This window comes from Megalops cyprinoides, chromosome 11 (assembly GCF_013368585.1).
Source record: "Megalops cyprinoides isolate fMegCyp1 chromosome 11, fMegCyp1.pri, whole genome shotgun sequence".
Lineage (NCBI taxonomy): Eukaryota > Metazoa > Chordata > Actinopteri > Elopiformes > Megalopidae > Megalops > Megalops cyprinoides.
Genome location: NC_050593.1, coordinates 21,268,039 through 21,291,480, shown reverse-complemented (window position 1 = coordinate 21,291,480; position 23,442 = coordinate 21,268,039). Strand labels below are relative to the sequence as shown.

At 42.5% G+C, this 23,442-nt stretch overlaps 1 protein-coding gene across 6 annotated transcripts in view; it reads left to right on the top strand.

The window, feature by feature from the left end:
- Nucleotides 1-1,777: 1,777 nt before the first annotated feature.
- LOC118785421 (LIM and senescent cell antigen-like-containing domain protein 1) overlaps nucleotides 1,778-23,442 on the top strand; it is a 37,211-nt gene continuing 15,546 nt past the window's right edge. For 2 of the 6 annotated variants that reach the window (XM_036540038.1, XM_036540040.1), the window contains exon 1: nucleotides 22,701-23,192. In XM_036540038.1, the coding sequence (XP_036395931.1) occupies nucleotides 23,014-23,192 (179 nt within the window). In that variant the 5' untranslated portion in view covers nucleotides 22,701-23,013. Of the gene's footprint in view, nucleotides 2,045-15,275; nucleotides 15,656-22,699; nucleotides 23,193-23,442 lie in introns of those variants that run through there. The other 4 variants (XM_036540044.1, XM_036540042.1, XM_036540039.1 and 1 more) reach the window with 4 other exon arrangements.

Sequence of the window (23,442 nt, the reverse complement as noted above, 5' to 3'; positions counted from 1 at the left end):
GTACTGCATAATATTATAAATTACATACTGCACTGCAGATAATGCCACTGCTCATCAATGAAACCATATCAGTCAAGTACATCCTGGTAACTGGTTCATTCTTTCAGAAAATACATGAAATGTTTATTTTGCAAAAGTAGAGCTTAGTGTAGAGAGCATATGTCAGTCTGTGTCAGAATGTGATCTCACCTACTGACTTAGTGCAAGTGTGATTAGTTAATTCCCTTAGCTAGATCTTGGTCTTTGTCTCAGTGGGAGAATCATACCTCTTGGACCTTGTTCAGCCTGCCAGTTTGGATTTACGGTCAACAAACCACACACAGCACTGTTGTGTGTTTGTTCACATGCACATCACATGTGTAGCTATGCTCCCTGTGTGTAAAGGGAACAAAATGCATTCTCATTTCAGACATCTAAAAGAGTTGTGTGTAAAAAAAAAAAAAAGAAAAAAAAAAAAAAACAGGGATGCTTTGTCTGCCACCTGCTGTTTTGGTGTCATTGAAAAAAGACACAAGCCACAAGCATTTTAACATTTCATGCAATTTCAGAGAGGATTGACTCGTTCATCTCGGATTTGCTGAATTGATCAGATGTAGACTCTGTTGTAGGAAAACTGCTTGCTGGTCATAGACCCCACACCATACCCAAGCACGTAAGGGCTACTTAAGAAAGGCTGTGGTCTGTTTTGAAATCAAGACTTGCTTTAATTTCATCAGCATTCACTCATTCAATCTAATATTTATGACATTTCACAAGTATTGTGTCTGGATGTCCTCCTGACCATAATTAAGTCACAGCAGTGTCAGCTTGAATACCTTGCTTGTTCACAATCTTGTTCATAATCTAATAGTTTACGTTTTTATTATTTTTCATTATTTATTTGTTTTCAAAAAAGACTTATGGAATTGCTTTATAAAATGCAGACATTTTTAAAATTTCATAAAAGGCAAATAGTATTAACCATAGTTACGTGTTGCAGCACTTAGAGGAATGTGTGTAAAGCACTGATGGCATTAATTAGTTTACAACCATCTCATCTGACATATATTTTCTGCTGCACGATACACACGTAATCGACATCAATGCCATGCGTGACGCGTTATTATGCGCTGGCATTTAACTCTGTTAAAATGGCCTGCCGTAATGCTTTTCCAGCTCAGCATGTGACAGAATTCCAAGGAAATACATAGCTTTCCTTATAAGGAATGGACCAGCAAGACGCAGTTTAGGAAGTATTACATATGTTTGCTACCACTGTTGGGATGAATACGCTTTGATTTACTACAGTAGCTGTATAAAATAGTAATGAATCTGATGTCTTCATCTCAGCCATACAAGGTTTTTTCCAACACATCTGCTAAACGTGTTTGAAACGCAAAGTAATGAACATGTTTTTGAACTCATTTATCTTTCTTTTCTGTACAGTGAACAACTGTAGCTTACTGGCCAACTAAATTCATTCATTTTGAATTCATTAACTATATTATTACATGTATATTTGCATACAGAATTTAATCACTCGCCGCAAATTTAACAAGCTCGCTATCTTCAATTTTCCTAGCACCAACTCGCTTAGAACTCATTTGATTGTCGTCCCCCATTATAAGGGATTAACAATAAACCTGAATGTATAGTATAAAACGCTTTAGCCTATTAAAATAGAACAGAATGCTCACAATGATACATGATTGCCTTAGCAACCATATGTACAATTATAAAATGGCACGCAATCTGTTATTGCTGTTTTAAGATACAGCTAGTTGAGCGTTTTGCTTGAGTGTGTGCTTGTGTAAAGACAGATTTTTGTCACAGTCCCTGATTCAGAATGCCTGAGCAAGGGTGTCTCCGGGCCTCTTGATGTGGTACGCTAGCTAGCTTTAGCTAACAAGCCTAGCTGCCGAGCAAAGGGGCTAAGGGAGTAGCCATTGCCAGAGTTGATTCTTACGAATACGCTCCATTTCCAGAAACGACGGTCAATACACAAAAAAGTTTCCGAAATTGCGGTTTAAAAGGGGATGCTGGGGGTAGCAGAAATGACCGGCAGGTAAGTGCTAAATAAAATATGTAAAAAGTTATCTACGCCTCCGCTGTTATGCTGTGTTCTCATTCATAGACGGCAAACGTTGAAATAGAATTTGATGGAGTAGATACCTAACATTTAACTGCAGCTATACAGAAACGCAAAGAATACAGCAAAGATTAACTAACGTTAGCCACATCTGTATAGTTAGATGAAGATCAAAATTAAACTAGCTAGCTAACGTTAACTGCATTCCGTACCGATTAGCAAGATATCTAATCATGGCCAGGTCGCAAGAAAGTAGCTAGCTAGTTAGCTCTTGTAATCCATGTGCTGTGTAGCTAATAAGATGTTGAAAAGTGACATGCGAAGAAAGATTATTTGATCAAATGTGTTTGTTGACGTTACGTTTTTGTTGCCCTAGGACATGAAAATTTTCCCATGTGAAAGAACTTGGAAGTTGTTACCGCGCCCATAGCCGGATACTTGAATCACGTTAGCTAGATCGTTAGCTACCTTTACTTTAAATTTAAACGCTAGTCCAGTTTGCTGTTAAAAAGTATAAGGAACTTGACAACTAGCAAAATAAGTTAGATTGAAAACGGTACTAGACAATACATGTAAGAATCCAAATTACACCAAGAAAACAGATGTTTCAAAATGTATGACGTTATATAAATTACAGTCCATGCTAGGCTATGCGTGGAATAGCCAACTAAATTAAACTTAGTGAAACTTGCATGATATAGAGCAACAGATGGCTAATAAATTGAGCGGTATCTTTGGATCATTATTATGTGGCTGTCAATTTGAGGGTCCAAGCTGTAACTTCTTGGCACTTGTTAGGATTCTATATATAGAGAAAGGAACTTGTGAATCACAACACATAAAAGGAAGTGCACAGACTATTAAGTGTAGCCTCTGAACAAGTCATGGAAAACGGTATGGATGTTGAGACTAAGACTGAAAAAAGGATTTATACTCTGCTATTCTCGATTTTCTGTTGAATGTCAGTTTTGTAAAGATTGCCTGTTGAACAGTATACATACATGTAAAAAAAAAAGTAGTGATCCAGATTCATTTAACACTTTCTTCCTAAGCCATATTAAATACAGACATCATATTTTCATTTGTTTCAGAGAATTAATACGAATCACAGGTCATTAGTATTTATTTTTTAATTGAGACTGCCATTCCATTTTCAAAAAGTGATCAAAAATAATAGTGAACCATTCTGAGTCTCATGGAGTGTTACCCAGGTTGGCTTGATCAATGTTTGAATTAATCACTAAATCAATAATGGCACAGAACATTTCATTTACATTTATTCATTTGGCAGACGCTTTTATCCAAAGCGACTTACATAGGTTACAGTTCAGGTTAGAATGTAACTCTGTGGGTGCTGCTGGTTGGAGATCACAGCCAATGATCCATGCACTGCCCAGATCTGCACAAATAATAACACTTTACTGAGGTTGACAGTGGCAATTGCTGGTGGCTCATTGCAGCTTCAAAGTCTGCAGGAATGTCCTGTAGTTCTCACAGCCAGACTCTGGTACACAAATGCCATAGTGCTGGCATCTTGTAACTGAGGTGACCTAGGACCTCTTGGTGACAGCTACTGATGCAGAATTGCCCTCCAGATTTAACACATTCACTAACACTGAGGTGCCAGACCTTCCTTGTAAATTGCTGTTAACAGCATCAGAGGATATGGCATGTGCACTAGGTACAGAATTACAACAGGTTTCCTGCCTTCAGGTTCTCATACATGGCACAGAAAAGGGGATTGTTTCCCTCCACCAGATTGTACAACAGTTGTCCAAACTCAAAAGAACATTATTATAAGAAAACCAGTGACCACACCTGTACTCCACTCTCATCTTAATCCACCACATGCATGATTTGCTTTCCTTCAGGTTCATAATGACAGCCACACCCCATTGCTTAGTGGTGAGGAGCAGGGTTTGTAGTGAAAAGGTTGCTGGCTGGATTCCCTGTTGGGGCACTGCTTTTGTACCCTTGGGCAAGATGCATAACCCACAATTGCCTCAGTAATTATCTATCTGTATAAGTGGATAACATTTTAACCAATGGAAGGTGATCTGGACAAGAGTGTCTGCTAAATGACAATAATTTAATAATGATTTTGTAGGTTTTTATTTTGTTAATTGGAGGGGAAGTCAACATGTGTCTTTTAAAAGTTGGCTACTGGCCATTTTTATTTTCTGAAGGGGATATATAATTATGAAAATCTACTTTCAAATACTGGAATTCCTCCTCAAGACATAACATGTGGCACTGTCTGAAATTGCAAAATGGCTGAAGCACATAGTGTGGCTGTGCTATTCTGATTCATTCATTCATTCATTCAGTTAAGAAGTAAAGCATCAGAAGTTAGTGTAGAATCGATAGTACTTTAAAGCTCGGCAATGCTGTGATGTTCATGTGGAAATTACTCTCGGTCTAATAAATGTCAAACACGGACATGAAACTCCATGATGAGTGCATACTGGCAGCCGTACTTTGTGTCTGAGGTAATCTGATCAGGTATCTGACTGGAAGCACTACACATCCTCCTTTATCTGCATCTGATTCCCTGTGATCTTGCTGCATTTGTGCCCTCTTACTGTGGGGCCCTGTGCCAGCTGTTTCTTGGGTGTGTGAAAAGGCACAGGTCCTACACAAGTACAGGCGTTGTATTTGCTGGCAGCAGCAGCACTGTGGTAACAGAAGATAATAGAGACCTCTTTTTTTCCACTAGCAGTGAGAATAGCAAGGTCTAACTTGATCAAAACTGCACTGTAATTGTACTGAAGCAGTTCACGTCCAGACACAGATGTGCTGGTTGGGAAGGCTTGGGGAAGAGTTGGGAATATGTTGCAAAGATTTTCTTATGGGCTGTATGCATTTGAGAAAAACTTCCCCAGTGTACAGAAGAAGCAGTGGTATTCATAGTGCCGGGGAATAGGTCAAGGGTCAGACTGTAACATGCATCCTTTTGGGGAGATGCTAAGCCTTGTGTCCACCACTTCCTGCTCCTGTTAACGCATATCTTGAGCCTTGCATTTGTCATACGGTGTGAGGTTGTTCTGCTGGTAGATGATACTGAATGTAGATGTTTAAATAAAATGATGACAAAAAACTTTCAAAAGTATGTCATTACCACAGTTAATTTTGGTCACACTGTGCTTGATGTTGGCATTATTTTCCACTGGGTTTGACTCTGTTCATTATTGCCCTCCAGACATGTCTCAGCAGATCCGGCTCTTGCTGAAATGGTAATTACTCACATTGGGCCCAGTCCTGTGCTATTTTACTTACAGTTAATCTGTAGAGACATATGGGAGAAGAAAAAGAGCAAACCGTGTGCATAGCTTGCTATTGACTCTGGTAGTGTTAGTGTGGTCAGGACATGCTGTGGAGGCTGTAAGGGGAATGGCGGTATGTCCTGCATGATCAGGGATTGTGTGTGTTTCCACTCTTCTGAAGGGAGGATGTTATCATTAATCGAGCGTGTCAGACTCCAGGCTCCAGGGACCCTAGTAGTGCTTTTACGCCCACTCCAGGAATGGCAGTCTGATGGAAGGGCTGGCTGGAAGTGGGGGCATAATTTTTGGCACTGCTCCCCTGCTACAGTTGCCATAGTCTTAGGTAACAGTTTGCATGCAGTGAGCTGCTCAACAGAAACCTGGAAGACTGTGAATTGTATTCAACATTGGGTTAAGACGGCTTAGATTTGTTTTGCTTTCGTGTCTCTTGTTAAGGTAGTGGGGAAGAAGAGCCGAAAACAGTCTTAAAAGGTTTCTTGGAGTTTGTCCCTGAGCCACAGCACTGCCTTGAATGATGTCCCTAAACCGCATCCTCGAAATAGTTAACTCAGGCCCAGCAGATTCTTTAGTTTAGCGCCTCATATTGGATGAGGTCAGCTGCATCAGCAGAACATTAGGTGTCTTACAGCAGTGTCCATTTTGGCTCCACCACAGTGAACCACAGTGGCCAGCAACAGTGGTGCGTTGCCAACAGTCTGACGGTGGCAGAGAGCCGAAGGGTTCCCATGAATTGGAGGATGTGTCCTGGCTTGGATGAATCTGCTCGCTCTTCAGTCCCAGGGAGGGACTCCCCAGGAGCGTAGTGAGATGAGCAGTGTGTGGACTGTCACTAGTTGACTCAGGCTACAGCTCATACCCAGTTCATGCTCTGACTCAACCCAGCTCATACTGCAGCACACACTACTGATCCAAGCTCTCTGGCTTTTCTTGTGGCTACACCTCCTCTGAAAAAAGCTCCTTATTAAGGTATGGCTAATGTGGTTTCTTGAGAAGTGGGCATTAATATTTCTTTTTTTTTAGGCAAATTATTTTTGGTGAACTGTCTGTTTAAATAAAGTGTCACTACTAAAACTTATGTCGGACAGGGATAGACTATATAGCATTTTAATTAGGCATTTCTGAACTGAATGTTATACCAGCTTTCATCTGATATTGAAAGGTAGCAGTTTTAATAGTTATGAAGCTTGTTGTGCAGTAAATATACCATCTAATATGCTCATCAACTTGCAGTCAGCATGCAGTCCCCTGAATCATTGGAAAAAATGCGTTGCAGGAACATAGTTTAATAATACACAAATGTATGCTGATGACAAAGATACCACAGATGAGATGTTACTTAAACCAAGAAGGCCAACACATGATTGAAGTTTAAATTTCTCGATCTTTTAACTGCATTTAGTTGCATCCCTGCAAGGCCTCAGAATTACTTTATGATATAGTAATGTTAAGATGGCTTTTACAGGCATCTTTGAGACATAAGCTTAGGCCATGGTTTTACAGAATTTAAACAGTTCCTGCCTGTTTGTAGTCTTGGTTTGAGTTTCAGCATTGGTAAGTAACCATGCAAGATTCATTTGTCACTATGCTTCCAATACACATGCTTGAGTTCAGAAATACGGTGTGTGCACTTCTGTGATACACTTGCAGCCAATCACTGTTTTGCAGTGTACAGTTAACAGAGCGTAGTACAGGAGAGTTAGTGTTGATACTAGGAGCAGTGCATCTCTCCCTGAAGGAAACCTGGTAACATGAGCACCTGACAAATCACTGGAAGGTGCTGTGCTGACACAGTGATGCCTCAAAAAGCGCTACCTAATGGAAGCCCACTTAATCCTAGTGAGATGATGCTAGTTATTTCCAGCTGCCACAGGCTCTTGGTAATAGTTAGCTAATGACATAGCCCAGCTGTAAATTAGCGGTGTCTGAGGTATAGGACTTGCAGTCAGAGTAAGTGCTTTGCAGAGTGAGCCCAGTTGCTTGGTTTTTATCATGGTCATTGATGTCATCGTTTTTATTAAGGTGGATTTTGCTTGTAATGGTTACCTTAAACATTGAGCGATTGACATTTTTTGAATACAGTCAGGTACTCAGAATTTTGCTTTTCTACTTTAGAATACTTAAGAACTATGTATTTTCAGAATGCATATCCCAAGTTTCCAGGTTTCTTTTTTACAGCTTTATTCTAAGGCAGTTTCTTGAATGCAAAGCATTTTTGACCTGGACAGCCTCCAGTGTACTGTGAGAATACAATGAGATATGATATATGCTTTGTTTTTGAAACTTTGCAATGCAGTTGTTCTCTTAAGCATAGCTGCTGTCAGTCCTTGCTGACACAGAATTGGAGCTCTTTGGCTTGTGGTGACTCTTGTTTTCTCTTTGCCCTGTTGATTACAGGCCTCCCTGTTGTGGCTTTGGCCCTGCAGATAGCATCATCCCATAATCTGTAGCCACAGGAGACTCTACTCTCAGCTGACCCAACAGAACTGAGATGCAGCCCTACTGAATGGATTTCATTTGTTTACACAATTTAGGCTTAGCAGCATATCAGTGCCGCTATGACCTTCTCTGTAAAGTTAATTTGAAATTGTTAGGTTACAACTACCATATTTGTTTGACTCATAATTGTATGTGTGTTTTATATCTCTATGTGTGTTCTATATCTTCTCTTGAGTCGGGTGTGTAAGTATGGATTTTTAGAGGGCCAGATAAGTATGCTGTTTAGAAGTCTAGGAATGCTCAAGAATTGTTTATTGAGGGAGCAGAATCAATCCCATACACCCCTCCCCTAGCACACACACACACACACACACACATACATACACACACACTCACTCACATATTTACAGGTCTTTACTATTGATCTTTGTACTGATGTTAATGTGGAGGTCAGAAAAGTCTACATTCAAGCACAGAAAGTTGTGACGTTGGATAAATGCAGTTTCCTCCATCACTTTTTTTCCCAGGCTGTCTGTCTCCCTCTGGTGGCAGGAGTTTTACCCACCAGCTCAGGAATAGTATGGGAAACAGGATGTGGAAGTCATCAGAAGTATGCTTGGCCATGCAAACCACCCAGTACAAATAAGGACAGATCCTTGTGGAGGAGTCTTGATACTCTTAGCTGACCAAGTACACCTTCTGTCGAAAACATAGATCAAACTATTGTCCTTCAGTGTTAATTAAACATTGTGGCTTAATCCTCATGCCTCAGATTCTATTGCTTGATTTTGGTTAAAGCCAAGTATATAAAAGGATCAACATTAGAATATACAAGTACATGGAGTATGGTGTTGCTATGGTCTGACACTCTGAGAAGTATTGTAGAAGGCAGGGACGCACTGTGTGTCATTAGTGTAATCTTTAGCTTGCAGCATAAACTACTCTGTTGGGTTTTAGTGCAGTGGGAGTGACTCTGTGTGGGAGCTATATAACAATGAGTCATCATGCTTTGTTGAGGAACACACCCATAACTGCAGCCACTGGACTATCTGTCTTTCACTCCAGACTGAATGCTTTTTTTTCCAACCATTTCTGGAGCAAATAAATCAAAATATTTGTGATGTTATTATTCATATAAAGTGTGCACCAATTGTGTTGCTGTAGTATTCTATTAGGGTGTGCTGAAAGATTTTAGAACTCTGTCAGTTGCAGAGATGGTGCATGTCTCAGTGGAGGGGAATGCAGTGGTCTTGCACACATGTCTAAACTATGTCTAATGTGCCTTTGTTTTAGTGCTGCAACTGACTTACACTGATTATTTAGAGAGGTAAGACATTTTCTGAGAACCAAGCTAATGTTGAGAACTTTTGATTTAGAAAGAAAAGGGAAATAATAATTCTGAACACATGTTAGCAGCACTGATTGAACTGCTGAGCTTATGAAGGTGAGATTAAAACCCTTACGTGTGCAGGTTATTTTTCCTGAATTGCACATGTAAAAACAGAAAACAGCAGAAGCTACTTGTGTAAAAGGATTCCAGAGTATTGAAAACATAAGAAATATGAAGCAATACATGTGTATGTATGCAATGACAATGATGTAATTTAGTGCAATAGTGTAATTAATGTGGCACCAAATAAATATTTGAGTTTTTGTGATAAAGTGTAGAACTGCCCAGCTGTGTTCAGACAGCCAAAATTAGGAAGTGGTGAATGGCAGGAAGTGTGTGTCTTAAAACAGAACACACTTAGTGCCAGAATCAGCCAAGAGATCAGGCGGCAGCAGTCACCTCTCAGGTCTGGGTAAATGTTGGTCAAAGGCCCCAGTCGTACCCTTATCCATATATCTGACAGGGAGTTATATTCATGACTCTGAGCTGGATGCTGATGACCACTCACCAGTCTAATGACCATGACAACCGAAGGCCTACGCAGCCCGCTTACAGGAAGTGGTGAGGCTGTGCTGTTGCAACCGCAGGCTTATCTGTCTCACGCAAACAGTGTCCGAATGTGTGCAAATTTATAGTCCTCAGAGCTTCTGAATAACAGCAAGACTGACTACCACATCTATTTCCATTTCGGTGAGTTGTATGAATTTTCGCTCCTTTCCCTGAGTGCAGATGAATTTCAGAAAGCGTGTTCAGTTCTGGAGAGTCATTAAAGGAATTTGAATGTTGAGCCATTATGCGTCAGTTTTGTGAGGAACTTCGTAGTGAAACCTGACATTCTAGCAGAGATGCTTTTTGTTGGGTCTCTTGACTTTTGCTGTGCTGTGTGGGGAGTTCCTGCATTCACGCTGTTCTTTAATGACTGAATAGAGAGCAACTCTGCTAAGATTTTTTGTCTGCTAAGATGTCTATGTAGTTGAGACATTAAGCTGTGTTTCAGAGGAACTGGAAGCCCAACAAAAATGCACTGTGCCCTGACATGCTGGCAAGCAGAAACAAGCTTTTATCAGCTAACTAAAAGTGTCCATGTCTGCATTGCACAGTATGTGAGTCTCGTACTGCTGTGCGGTCCAGCGTCTGTGTGGTCCTGTGTAGAGCGATGTGTGAAGAATAATCAGACAGTGGCGTATATTTTTACTTCTTCGGTTTAAATTTGTGAATTGCAAGACCTATATGCTGTGTGGTGACAGATGATTTGAAGTCATAACAGGAAGTGAAATTCAAAACACCATTTCAAAGAGACTTTTTAAGATAGCATTTTGACGAGTTGTCTATTCTATATTTTTAGTGATGGTGTGTGAAAATATTACTTTATATGAATTATCTTTTGCCTTTTAACGATTTCCTCCAAGTATAGAACAGTGCACCATGCAAGCAAAGTGCACTATTCAAGACTTAACGTCATGTGTATCGTAGGCTGTATACACTCAGTAATCAAGTCACATAACATCCTTGGAAAAAGGCCTTTACCCTGTTTGTAAAGTTTGTACCCTACATCACATATTGCATCAGGATAAAAAAAATCACATTTGTTTTTACTCTAGTCTCCCAATTGTGTACAACCATGTCTGTACTTTTATACACTAATCGCGTCTATGATACTTCCAAGTGACATGTGACACATGTATCTGCAGTGTTGATCACGAAGTGCCGAAAAGAGCTCTTCGTCTTCTTCTTCCTCTTAAAGTGTAATACAGGAAATTTCGTAATAGCAAGAAATAAGATAAGATGATAAGAGAGAAGATAATCTGAAGCCTCACAATTTATGTAACTGGCTGTAGACACTGTGTAGCAATTGCTAAAAAGAAAGGCACCTAGGGTAACCCAGCCTACTTTGTTTTGACCTTTGTCACAGTGACCTTGGACACAGAGCACTGCATGTTACCTTAAAACACCTTTGGTGCAGGTTTCTCATGATCAGTAGCATCTCACAGACGTGTTGTGAATGTGGCTGTTGCATCAGGTGTGAAAATTGGTCTTTAGGTGAACTGTGCTGTGTTGACAGGCTCATAATCTATCACCATCCCAAAGCATCCATTTCTGCTTGTCCATCTGTCATCCTTTAGCAACTCCATCTCAAGACACTGCAGTAATCGTTTTCGTAATTGCTCAGGACTGGTCTATGGGTCAGGATGTCCAGATATTACCTTAGGTCATGGTTAGAGAGCAGAAAAAGAAAAAAACATAATTACTGTTTTGGATAAATCTTCTTAACATATCAATGTCATAAATGTGTATCAATTCAATCACTTTTTTAATGTTATTTTTTTAGCCATGTAATCTACAGATCAGGTTCCAGTGTCTTGGGTCTGGTTTTCTAGGTGATTGCTTTATGTTATAGAAATGCATTTGTAGTCACCCCCTTGTTAGTGATCATAAAGAAGGCCAAGATTACCTTGGACAAAACTGCCTTTTTGGATAGACTTGCCTCCGAGTATGTGCAAAGAAGCTGTCCACCAGACTGTAATACAGCTTCTGTCCACTGAGTGGCATCATCTCTGTTCCATATCTTGAGAAATTCTATTTTCATGTGGCCATCTTCCTGTTCCTACGCTGCTGTTCCCTAAAATAACCCCTTTTGCAGTTCTTACTCAAAATTATTGTCCAGTATGTCTGACCTTCAGTGTAATTATTGGAAAAAGGTCTGTATTTGCAAATTTTCAAATGGTTTGAAGTATATTTTCATTCAGGAAAAGGGAAATGGGAACCTTTTATAAAATTGTCACTGACTTCTGTGGTGCTCTTGACATTTTTCCCTGTGGCAAAAGTCGCTGTGATTCTTAGCACTGTCATATTGCTGACGTGGGGAGATGTGTCGTTGTAGACTAAATGCTACTGCAGTGTACGACGAATCGGTCAAGGTTTGGGCTCTGTGACACGTGATATTGTTTCCCACCTCATAATGGTTGATGTACTGTTCATGCAGTACTGTGATGTGTAGTCTTGTGTTGGTATGCTGTGTTGTGTCAGCACTTTATGCTGATATGTGATGTGATATTGTGTTCGTGCTAATCTTCTATTTCTGCAGTGATGCTATGTGGTCTTGTGTGTTGTCTGTGTATTTTACTGCCGTGCTGACAGCAGACAGGAATGTGGCAGGTAGAGGCAAGTAGGAGCTCCTAGGTGCTGAGACAGAGAGAGGGAAGTCCTCAGGGTATGCATACTTCTGTCTGATGGCTTCTACACCAACAGGTGTTTTTGCAGGGTTTTAAAAATGCAGTTGCATTCCACTGAATTCAGAGGTGTCTTCTACACCACACACACACCTGACTGGCACCATGCAATTTTTCCCTTTCTGCATGATCAGCTAGCTTGGTGTGATTTTTTTAATCGCTTCCCATTCTCTGTATAAATCTGGTACATTGATAGAGCAATCTGCAATCCTGCTGTAAAAACAATCACAGTTATAACAGCTGAATTGCCATAGGTAGATTTGGGAGACAAGTTGGGCAGATGACACTCATGAACACAGTATGGTTGTGTCTTGCTGATGGTCAAACTTTTTTCTCCCTTAGCACCATCTGAAACTCCAGTTCTCTTACACTTTAAGGCAGAAACGTGTAATATCAGTGACTAATTTTATACGTGGTCTCCCTCTTGAACATTAATGAGAGGATACAGCCTTCTTTTTCTTAACTTTTGTTGATACATCAGCAAACCTGATATGAATTCTGATTCAAGTAAATGATTACGGATGTCATGGTTGAGTAATTGAGTGATTAAGTGCTCTGTTTTAGTCCAGGTGGCTATTTCACATCATTACCTTCCACTCACATTTGTGACCTTCAGTCACTCACTTCCTGTCCAACCTTCTAATCAGAAGAAGCCTGATGGGCGTTAGATAGCAACACATTCTCCCACAGCGTGACAGGTTGCCTTTAAAAAAGCTCAATTCAGTGATGATTAAGATGTGATTGATATTGATGATTAAAGCGAAAAGGATGAATGACATAGGTGGGTATATTGTGACTGTGATTAAATGTATTGCCTTGGACCTAGTTTCTTTATACAAACTATCAGTCTGTGTCAGCAACATTTTCTGCCCCTCATTTTGTTCTCTGTCTTTTCTCCCTGAGTCAGGCTAACATTGAGGTCATTGCACACTTGGTTCAGACCCTGCCTGTGATTTTATTAGTGGAGGGTGGAACAAATATGGTTGCGTTTTTGTCAAGAGGAACATTCCATTACAGTCAGTGGTGTTTTCAGTCCTATTACAAATTTAACCACACCACTTTCATCTAGCTGCACTATTCTCCAGCTTGGTTTGGCTTCTGTGGTGTAGCATTGCGTAGCTCTGTCCTCCAAGGGTAGATATTGATACCCTTGGTATGTCATGGACCCACCCTGAAAATGTTGTTCGACTTTCTTCGGATATGAGCAGACAGTGTGAAGATGGACCCCAATGAAGAGCCTCTCTGTTGTAGGCCATCTTTAAGTTGGAGCTGTGTTCATCTGCACTGGTTTACAATGCAGCTTTGTTTTGGTCTCTAATCCCGTCAAGATACTCTTCCCAGGTGCGGGCGGTCCTACACACATCCAGGGTGTCAATGCATGGGCTGTTGTCCCCTGCTGAGAGAGCCATCTCATTAGTATTCATGGGCAGTTGGTGTGACCTGAGGCCCTTTGGTGTGTTTGTGTGCCCAGTGCTGTGGGTGTGGCTCGTGATCCCCCCCCCCGGCTTGCCCAGACACTCATCACTTCTCTGTGCTGCTGCTGCTGCTAGGGAGGAGTGTAAGACCCTTTCAGTGATACCGCACCAAGATGAAAGGAGCTGAAGCTGGCCGTTTATTCAGTATTTGTTCTCAAACGGGCTTTTGCGACCAGCAGGTCTTTGCAGTACAACAGTTGACAACATTCTGCGTATTTTCATGGATGGATCTGACATGGATGCTTTTGCTCCATTCTGCGTATTTTCAGGGATGCATCTGACATGGATGCTTTTGCTCTAGCTTCTGTTCCATAAGACCTGTTCTAACCTGGCCATGATCATATGCATCTGTGAACAATTACCAGCTATGCCTGTGACCACAGTCAGTCATGCATTATGTTTTAGTGGCCAGGAATGCTCTGGAACCTAGATCTCTAACCTGTTCACACTCCTCTCTGAAATGGAATGACCTTGCCCCAGTGAGGCCCTCTGATATAAGACCTCTTTAGCTGCAGCTCTTTCTCTGTAACAGCCCTGCCTGTGAACTGCTGGATTTCCCAGCATGCACTCTGTCACCTGTGTACACTGGGAGTGTTTAAACATGACACACTGCCTGTATGGGGGCTGGAGTTCAGAGGGACTATGTGTGAGAGTGTGTGTCTCTAAGGAATTTGTTTTAGAGGTGCAAGGCAGAAACAGGATCGTAGCTCTTGGTGTGAACCTTTTTGCTTGTCTGTAGGGTAGCTGAAAGTTTTTTGCTATTTTGCAGGGGCAGGATGGTCAGTGCTCTTTGTTGTAACACAGCTTTGTGAATTGAAGAAACTGTGGTGTTGCACCAGGGTCTGTGAAGGTGGATTGGGGTGAATGAATTGTTTGTTTACTGTAGCACCTCTTGATAAGAAAAGGGTGGACGAGAATTTGCAGTCAGCTCTGACTGCAAACTGGCGTCAGTTATGGTTCCTGTAAAGCAGACACTTTAAAGGAAACTCACTGCCCACTTCTGCATTGCAGGCAGGAAATCTACCCTCCCCACTCCCCCCCCCCCCCCCCCATGTCAACTTCCCAAATAATGTGAGATTGTGAAAGGACATGAGATAACGGGGGACAGAAGTGACACTCCTGCACCGAGGACAGCCACCATGTTTAATTGATCACAGCGGAATTTTTTTTCTCTTCTTTCCTCCTCTGTGGTCAGGAGGGTGAGTGCGGACATTGATATCCTATCAGAGAGGGAGAGGTCCCTGTCACTGAAGCTTCTTGGCACAGGGACGGGAGTGAAAGAGGAACAATGCTGTAGCAACGGAGCTTGTTTCCAGGCTGACTCTGTCCTGCAGCCAGATTCTGAGGGCCCTTTGTACCTGCATTCCACAGGGGGCGGGGCCCAGCAGGAGGGAGGAGCGTGGAGCTCATAGGTGTGCTGGGGCCGGGCCACTCCCAGGCCGCCTCTTCCCATAGGGTGCGAGCCCTGGAGGTGCGCGTGAGTGAGTGTGTGAGTGGAATGTAGCAGCCTGCTGCTGTGAGTGTGCGCGCGTGTGAGTGTGTGAGAGAGAGGAAGGACCTGCACAGGGCTGCCCAGGTGCTAGTTCCTCCGGCTGTAGAAGAACAGCGGGGTCCCGGAACTCGTGCGCTCAGAGGGAACGGTGCAATAGAGCCGCGGAGGGTGGGACGATGAACACTCTGCGGCTGAAAGAGTTGTCTAACTCGGACCTGTACAGGCGGAGGCAGGAGAGGCCGGACAGCTATGGGGGTGGCCTGCCACGGGACCGACTAAGGTGAGCCAGAGAGCATGGGCTCAGTGCAAGGGTGGGGCTTGGTATGGTCCACACACACAATGCAGCCAGTGATTGTGTGTGTGTGAACATAATGGTTCATGTGTTTGTTAGTCTGGGAGTCGTCCTCAAGGGGAGGTTTGGTGACTGCCTCTGCTTTGACTGGCTATGATGGACTATGTTATGTGATCTCAGACTCAGATGCTGTGTTCCTATCTGTGCTGCAGTGGTTCTTGTCTTCCAGGGTTAAAGTGAAAACTCAAATATCTGCAGGCTTTGTTCGGCACAAGTTTCACACTAGTGGTCAGGAAATCAGCAATTGTGACTGGGAGGGGGGGGTGGTAACTATGAGCATTGTTTAGTCTAAAGCTGTTAAACTGACTGTTGTTAGGGTTGTTCTGGAATTCTGTCAGCAGCGTTAGCTTTAATGCAGATTGCCTGAGAGACGCAGGGCTGTAGTTCAGCACTGGCACATTCAGATATGGTGACGTTTACCCACACTCGAGACGGCACAGCATCCCCTGCGCCCTCGTCTGAAGGGCTGCCCATCTGTCTATCTGTCTGTCCGTCACCTGCCAACGGGTCCCCTATGTCGCTGCATCCTTGGCTGATGGTGCTCTGATTAGAAGGCACAAAATTCTAGGAATGCGAGGCAAGCGCTCAAAGGTGACCTTTGCATGCGAGAGCACCTCTGTAGAGGGAGGAATTCATTCTTTCTCTCTCTCTCTCTGTCAGCATGGCCCAAAGGATATCATCATCACACGCTTGCTTCTGTGCCACCATGACATAGGATCTATCAGATCCCAGAATTATTGGCATCTTGTGTTTTCTCTGCATTGCAGATCGAGTTGTATAACATAAATCAAAATAACTCTTTGACCCATTTTTCCAAGAACTGACATTTAACAAGGGAAGTGTATTTTAGTTGCACCGAAGCTTTTAGAAGAATTTCACTCATTTCACATTCCCTTCAAAAGATTAAACGGAAGTGGTCGTTGTTGTGTAAGGTTGTGCAGGGTGGTGTTGGAGAGGAGGATATGTGAGGAGGTCAGGGCACACAGAGGGTAGCGTTTGTTTTCAATATTTTGCTGAGGTGGAGTGAAGCATTTCCAGTGTGTGAAATCACCCCTCTCTCTTCCCACACATTTGCAGAGAACCCAGCTTCCTCCTCTTCCTCAACAGGAAATGGAAAATTGAAGTCAATGGCAATAACAGGGTGGACTGCACCAGGGCAGACTGTATTATGTATTTTTGATATGGCAACATTTCATAAGCAACATTCTGCCAGTGTTATTTTGGAACCTGATTTAAAAAAAAAAAGTTTAAATGTTATTGATTCTGTTAGAATCGGCCATCAGCCATCTTTCCCTAACACAAAAACAGTAATGTTTCAACAGAGGTTTTGGGTGGGTAATTGGTCATTATCTGCTGTGTTCTGTATGATATGAGACATCATGCTTCATCATTGGCGCTCTGATGAGGAAGCCAGCATATCATTTTTTTGTCTGAATTTCAGACGATGGTTTTATACTGTGAGATTTTAATTTTCTTACATTTTTTTTCCTGTTATCATGATGATATCATGATAACATACACTAAGCAGAGAACACAGAAACAGGCAAAATATATTTGAATAAGACCTAGATTTGATTTGAATTACATTAGAATTGGATCTCAGCACGAGCGCAATTTTTAAAAAGCTATGTATTTATCATTATCACTCTCTGCTTCAAACTCCTCCATTTGAGTGATACTTAAGTTGCTCAAGAAACAGGCACTGTGTACCACAATTTACCGTGTTTTTATGCGAATGCCATGACATTGCAAGATAAAGCATCCTGCCACACAAAAAGTGTTTAAGCTGGAGAATAAAAAATTAAAATGAAATGTATTTTGAAGAAATACAGTACCATAACCTTTAAGCGTGTTTAATGACACAAAGGGCTAGGCTGTTTTACTATTGGAGTCACCACCTTTCCCAGAAAGTTAAATATCACTACCCCCTGACTTCCTGGCATGGCAAACCATTTAGCATATCACACCACACTGCTTTACATTGAAGAAGGGGATTGTGGGTAAGGACACAGTACTGTCAAGCACATCATGATCAATAGCTGTGAAATCTGCAGTCACAGCACTTATCCTGAAAAATGCTAGTATCATACCACTGTTAACTGAGGGAAAAAAAGAAACAAAGTAAAATTTCAATGCAGAGAAGCAGGACTTAGTCTCAGTGGCTCAGAATGTGTTTAATCTCTGTAAGGTTAGTATGAAATGTAGGTTTTCAAGTTCACATTCCATTTCCGTGAAGTGTTATACTATGTACATTAGCAGTTACAGTTCCTCTCCTTTCATTTAAAGTATCCAAATATTTAGTCCTGTGGCTCACCCTGTGAGTGCTGAGAGAGGCATCAAGTGAGTACAGTTTTCTCTATTGACACAATCCCCCCCCTCACTGGTAGCATGGCAACTATTGACAAAGTGCTGTGACAGAGAGTGGTTTGTTTGATTAGCCCATGGTGTTCCTCAGCTTTTTCTAAGGTGCCTCCAACTTGTTTGCAGAGCATTTGTGAAGATGCCCTTACTGTTGCCTGGAAACCAGTCAAAGGAACCCTCAGAACTCAACTATTGCTCAGCTAAAGGGGGATTCGCAGTTTTATCACTTCAACAAAATACTGAATTGTCAGCAGGCTTATTATGAAAATGATTGCAGTATTGTGAACGATGCACTAGGATAATGTCATGATAGGGCTTCATTTCAGCCATGACCCCAGAGCTGCCAAAAAATGCCAAAAACCCGCTAAAAGACACAAAAAATATAATATAGTAATGTAAAAATATTTATCTGTCAGCCACATACACAAAGCACTGAGTGGTTGTACACAGTGTGGTGTTCACGGTTTCCTGCTTGTGCAACATCCCTGCCACTTTATTAGGAGCACTGTGCAAGACTCTGCATAGAGTGTCCGCTATGTGACCATAATGTAACTGAGTAGGACTAAGAAAATAAGACCACAATGACATGTAGCTATGCAGTTAGCCACAGCTCTTCAGTGAAAGCTCCACTCTAGAACAAAACAACAAGATCACCATCACATAGGTCACCGAAGGCCATACCATCATGTGACAACAAATGAGGAGCAAACCCAACAGAGAGATATAGTGATGACATTGTTGGCAGAGTTGATATGACAGAATTTGTTGATAGGCATTTAACTAAACTCTGTTAAAGTTTAGTTAAATGTGTTCATTCCTGCCATACTTCTGCATGTTATGACAGAATTTCTCTGAGGGAGAAGGGAGAGCAGAGGCCATGATCTGGTTGTGCAGCTTGTGCAGTCTGTTAAGCAATGTGTTTTTAATGATGCAGCTGTGTGTTGTCACCAGCAGGAAAGGCGTACATGTTTATCAGTTTGGGTATTGTTTGGTAGCAAGCTGGAATCAGTCACTTGAATGTCAGATTTGAGTATTCTTGGATGTTGTGGCTTGATGTCTGTGGGATGATCAAGGTATTCCCTCAGAGATGGCGTTCTGAAAGCTGTCCAAAGCATTCCTAAACCAACCCCTTTCACCAAACACAGGTCTCTGCGCTGTTCTATCATGCTTGATAAGGGAAAGGAAAATCTGACGTATGTTTTGTGTGATGAAACAGCATGTTAAGCTTGGTTTGTCAGGAATTTAAAAAAAAATTGGCCTCTTTCAGACTTGGAGATTTTACGACAGAAGAATTTGGAAAGGCACGCAGTTTGTCATAACAGACAGCAAGTGGCTTTTAATATAATTATTTATGTTCTTATTTTGCAAGCGGTCTGAGAGGTTGTTGGTTTGCTAATACAGATGATGTTGGTGCATGGGAGGGCTACATAAAATCTTAGTCTTAAAAAGGTTAGTTGTAGCGTTCTTGTTAAGAGTTTTCACCTTACTGAAGAAACTTGTACCAGTAAAACATACTTATGTACTGAAACTAATGACACTCTGTTTTAAAGCATATGTCGGCAAGGAACAAAATTTACCCAAAGCACCCTTCATGATGACAAACTCCCAGGAAAGCCCAGAACATGACCTTGTACTCACCTGAGTCAGTGGTGTCTCACAAGGACTTAGTGGGTGCTTTGAGGACCCTCCTTCCTCCATCGCGACTGAGGCACGAAAGATGCATTGGACTTTGTACATGCCAGGAAGAGAAAGCCATCTTGTCCAGGGGTCCCAGATAGAGTCGTTTCCAAAAGAAGGTTGTGGGCCAGTCACACTGTCTGGTGTTGACAGTTGGTGCAGCCAAATATAGGGCTGTTTGGTCCCCTGGTGTCCCACTTTACGCCCTCTTGAGTAATTATAGGCACTGTGGAGGCCACCCGGTGCTGTGGAGCGGGCGAGATCCTGGATCAGTGTCAGCCAGTGCTGTTTATCTCCCCCTGCTGCTGTTGCTTCAGAACACGTTGTTCGCAGCACTTCCAGCCAAAATCGTCCCGGTCCCTTCCGTGTAAACACACTCTGCGTTTCCAGCAGGGCCGAGAGAGATTTTGGCTCGTAACATGACGCGATTCCCCACAGAAGCTGCTTTGACGAAGTGCACAGACTAATCCTGAACTGTACTACCTGGAACACATCTTTCCATAATGGTTACACATATGAATGTTATGCTTTAAAAGCAGAGAGAGGGCCTCAGCAGTAAGTGCTGCGTTTGGCATGTGGGTTGTGTTTAAGCATAGTTTGGAGTGCTTTTCCACATTGAAATGTCTGCCATTCCTTTGCAGTGAGCCATTTAGTCTCCTGTAATGGAAATTCGCTGGGAGTTTATTGTCATTTAGATGCCTTTGTCTCAGCTTTCATCATTGCAATTTGTTGGTTCTAGTGCCATTTCCAACATGCCAGTATAGAGCAGTCCATGTGTTACACAGCAAAACATAATATGGACATAAAATTTGAGATGAGTCAGTCTGAATTGCTGTTTGACAGAAAAATGGGGAATATGAAAAGGCATGAACAGCACAAGTGTTCAGAGTGCCAGAGTGTCCAACTGCCATTAGTTGATTTATCATTTACTTTAGTAAAGAGCATGTTAAGCTGTTGTACACTTTGTTTGAGAAAAGCTATTCCAACAATCCCTTGTGTACCCTGCCAACAGCAGAAACTGCGTTTAGCCACAATATGCCCATTGTGTTTGATTGCAGTTCACAGATAATCTGGCCACATTGACAGTGAAGGGCAGACATGCTTCTAATCAACGTGTATGTAGGAGGATTTGGCCACTGCTGAAGTCGAGAGACTGGAATAGGCAACAATAAGGGCTCCCTGGAGCGACACCTGTTACTGGGGAATGTAAACAATGTGGTCAGGAATAGATTGTCCTCTAATGACAGAGACATGAAGTACACCCGCAAAACTGTACGCTTTTGGCCTTCAGCATAAAGCGACTGAGATTTTGCTATTGAATCTAGTCCTCTGAATCAGTGTAATTAATTCAACACCATGTGAGTGAAAAGAGGTCTAAAACCACACTGTTTGTGAAGAGTATCCGATATGTGGTTCATGTTACCTCCCTACATATATGTGTGACATTCAGAAGCTGATGCAAGTCACACAAGTGTTTCCTTGTTTAGAGAGTCTAATTAGGGACACAGTTCTGCTGATCTTTGACCCAGCCGTGTTCTTCCAACTTTGCACACCCATGTGTGGTGAAGAATTGGATTTTAGGATTTTACGCATACAGCACAATGAGAGGAGAGTATGTGCTAAGTGAACCCCATTAGGCTGCACTCAACCCTGGTCGGCATCTTCTTAAACAGGGAGTTGATTCCCAGACACTTCCTGTATTATGCAGCTCCACTTCCTGCCACATTTCATGACCTTGTCAATGTGTGGAATTCCTATGGTGGGTCTGCGAGCTAGTGATTAGGGCAGGCTCAACAGCGATGAGAGAGAGAGGGGGAGATGGTGGTGGGAAGGCCTCGCCCAGCAGTTTGACACACAGCAGTGCCTTTCCGGGGAGGGAGGGGCAGTCAGGCGACCCCCTCCCTGTAAACACTGTCAGCTGCCAGGAGCCAAGCACCTAGTTTGGAGATGAGACCATGCCGAGTGTCTATTTGTGGAATGATGAAACTGTGGAGGAGACGGGAATAGAGGATGAGTGTTTTTCCTGCTTAAAAGTCCCCGGTTGAGAGAGACTAAGATGATCCAGACTGGGAAGAAGCCCGTGGTCCAGGTGTCCTGAGCACTTCAGCAAACTCCACAGTAGAATGAGAAACCCTAGTCTCAAAGAAGGCCTTTGATGCCTCAGAACTCTTCATCTTATAAATCCACGTTACTGGAATAATCAATATTGTGTCACTATTCATCTTGTCTGGAGGCCAGGATTGTCAGTCATTTAATTTGAGGAGAAGCATTGCTGTGTTTTGCATTTAGTAATGTGAACAGCTGCAAATCTCTTTGAAGGCGCATTTACCATACCAGTTCAGAATGTAAGTGGTTGTCTCATACATTAATTACTCAGAGGAACATTCATAATGGATACAACAGAAGCTATGGCAGGACGTCTTTGATACCGATTTGAATTAGAAAAGGATTATGTGCATACTTGGATCAGTTTTGGAACCAAATCTGACTAGTTATTTCCAGCTACATTATTTGCTTTGACAGAATTTAATTAATTTTGAAATCGGTCCATATTAAAACCTGGTATAATTAAAATTATAGCTATTCAACCATCAGCACACACGGTGTGTATTGTCTTCAGTATGCTGCTGAATTTACTGTAAGAGTGTGTATTCCCAGAAACAATCCACTAAATTGCACAACAAAATTCCATGTTGGTGTTTTCCCACTCTTTTTCTGCATTGAATATGCTCCAGTGTTGCAAATTCACATCCCCAGCTGTTGAGCACACAGAGCCAGAACTGAGAGAGACCAAACCCTTTTCTCTCTTCTGGCCGGTCAGAGTCACCAGGGACTTGTTCTTTTTATGAGCCAATGGTGTCATCATAGCTCACAGCATTAACAGTGTCGTAGTGGCTCTCTGTCCTCAGTCTGCCCTGTAAAGCCTGGATATCTGTGTAGCTGTAGATTGGAGGTCCACTGTGTTTCTCTGTATTGCTCTGCAGTGGTAGTGACACAGTGACCTCTCCCTGCTCTGGACTGGACTGTGCTGTGTGTGTGTGTGGGGGGAGGTGGGCTCTTAATTTGAAAAGGGAACCCAGCCCGTGGCAGAGTGGGGCTGGGAGAGAGAGTTGGGACTGGCTGGAGTGCAGACCATTCCGCTCCGGGATCAGGGAAGTCTCCCTCTCGCGCTGCCTCACTGTTTTGCCCACCCCGAAGGATTACCTTGCCTTTTTTGCTGATTTGTGGCTGTTTTTGGGATATTGACCATGGAGGTCCAGAGCCGTTTGGCCCCCCACTCTATTCCCGAGAACGGTGAGCCTCAGGTGGAGGTGAACGGGCTGCATCATGGCGAAGGGGGAGAAGCAGAGGTGCCCGTCTCCAAATCCCAGAGGAGGCGCAGCGACATCAAAGTGTACAAGGAGTTCTGCGACTTCTACGCACGTTTGTAAGTGCAGGCTCCTTCACTGTGGGAACAGGACTGGAGTGGAGAGGCAATGTCCCATAGGAGAGTGGGCTAGAACGTGCACACAAGTGACATGGAGCTAAAATGTGTGAATTCTGCTCTGTGAGCCTTTTAGAGTTAGAAACATACTGTTCCGTTCAGTCTGGAATTAAAGCACCCTCTATGTGGCATACAATGCATTCATTGGTGGTACAGGGGTCTGGAATATCTTTAAGGACTTTAAGGGAGATTT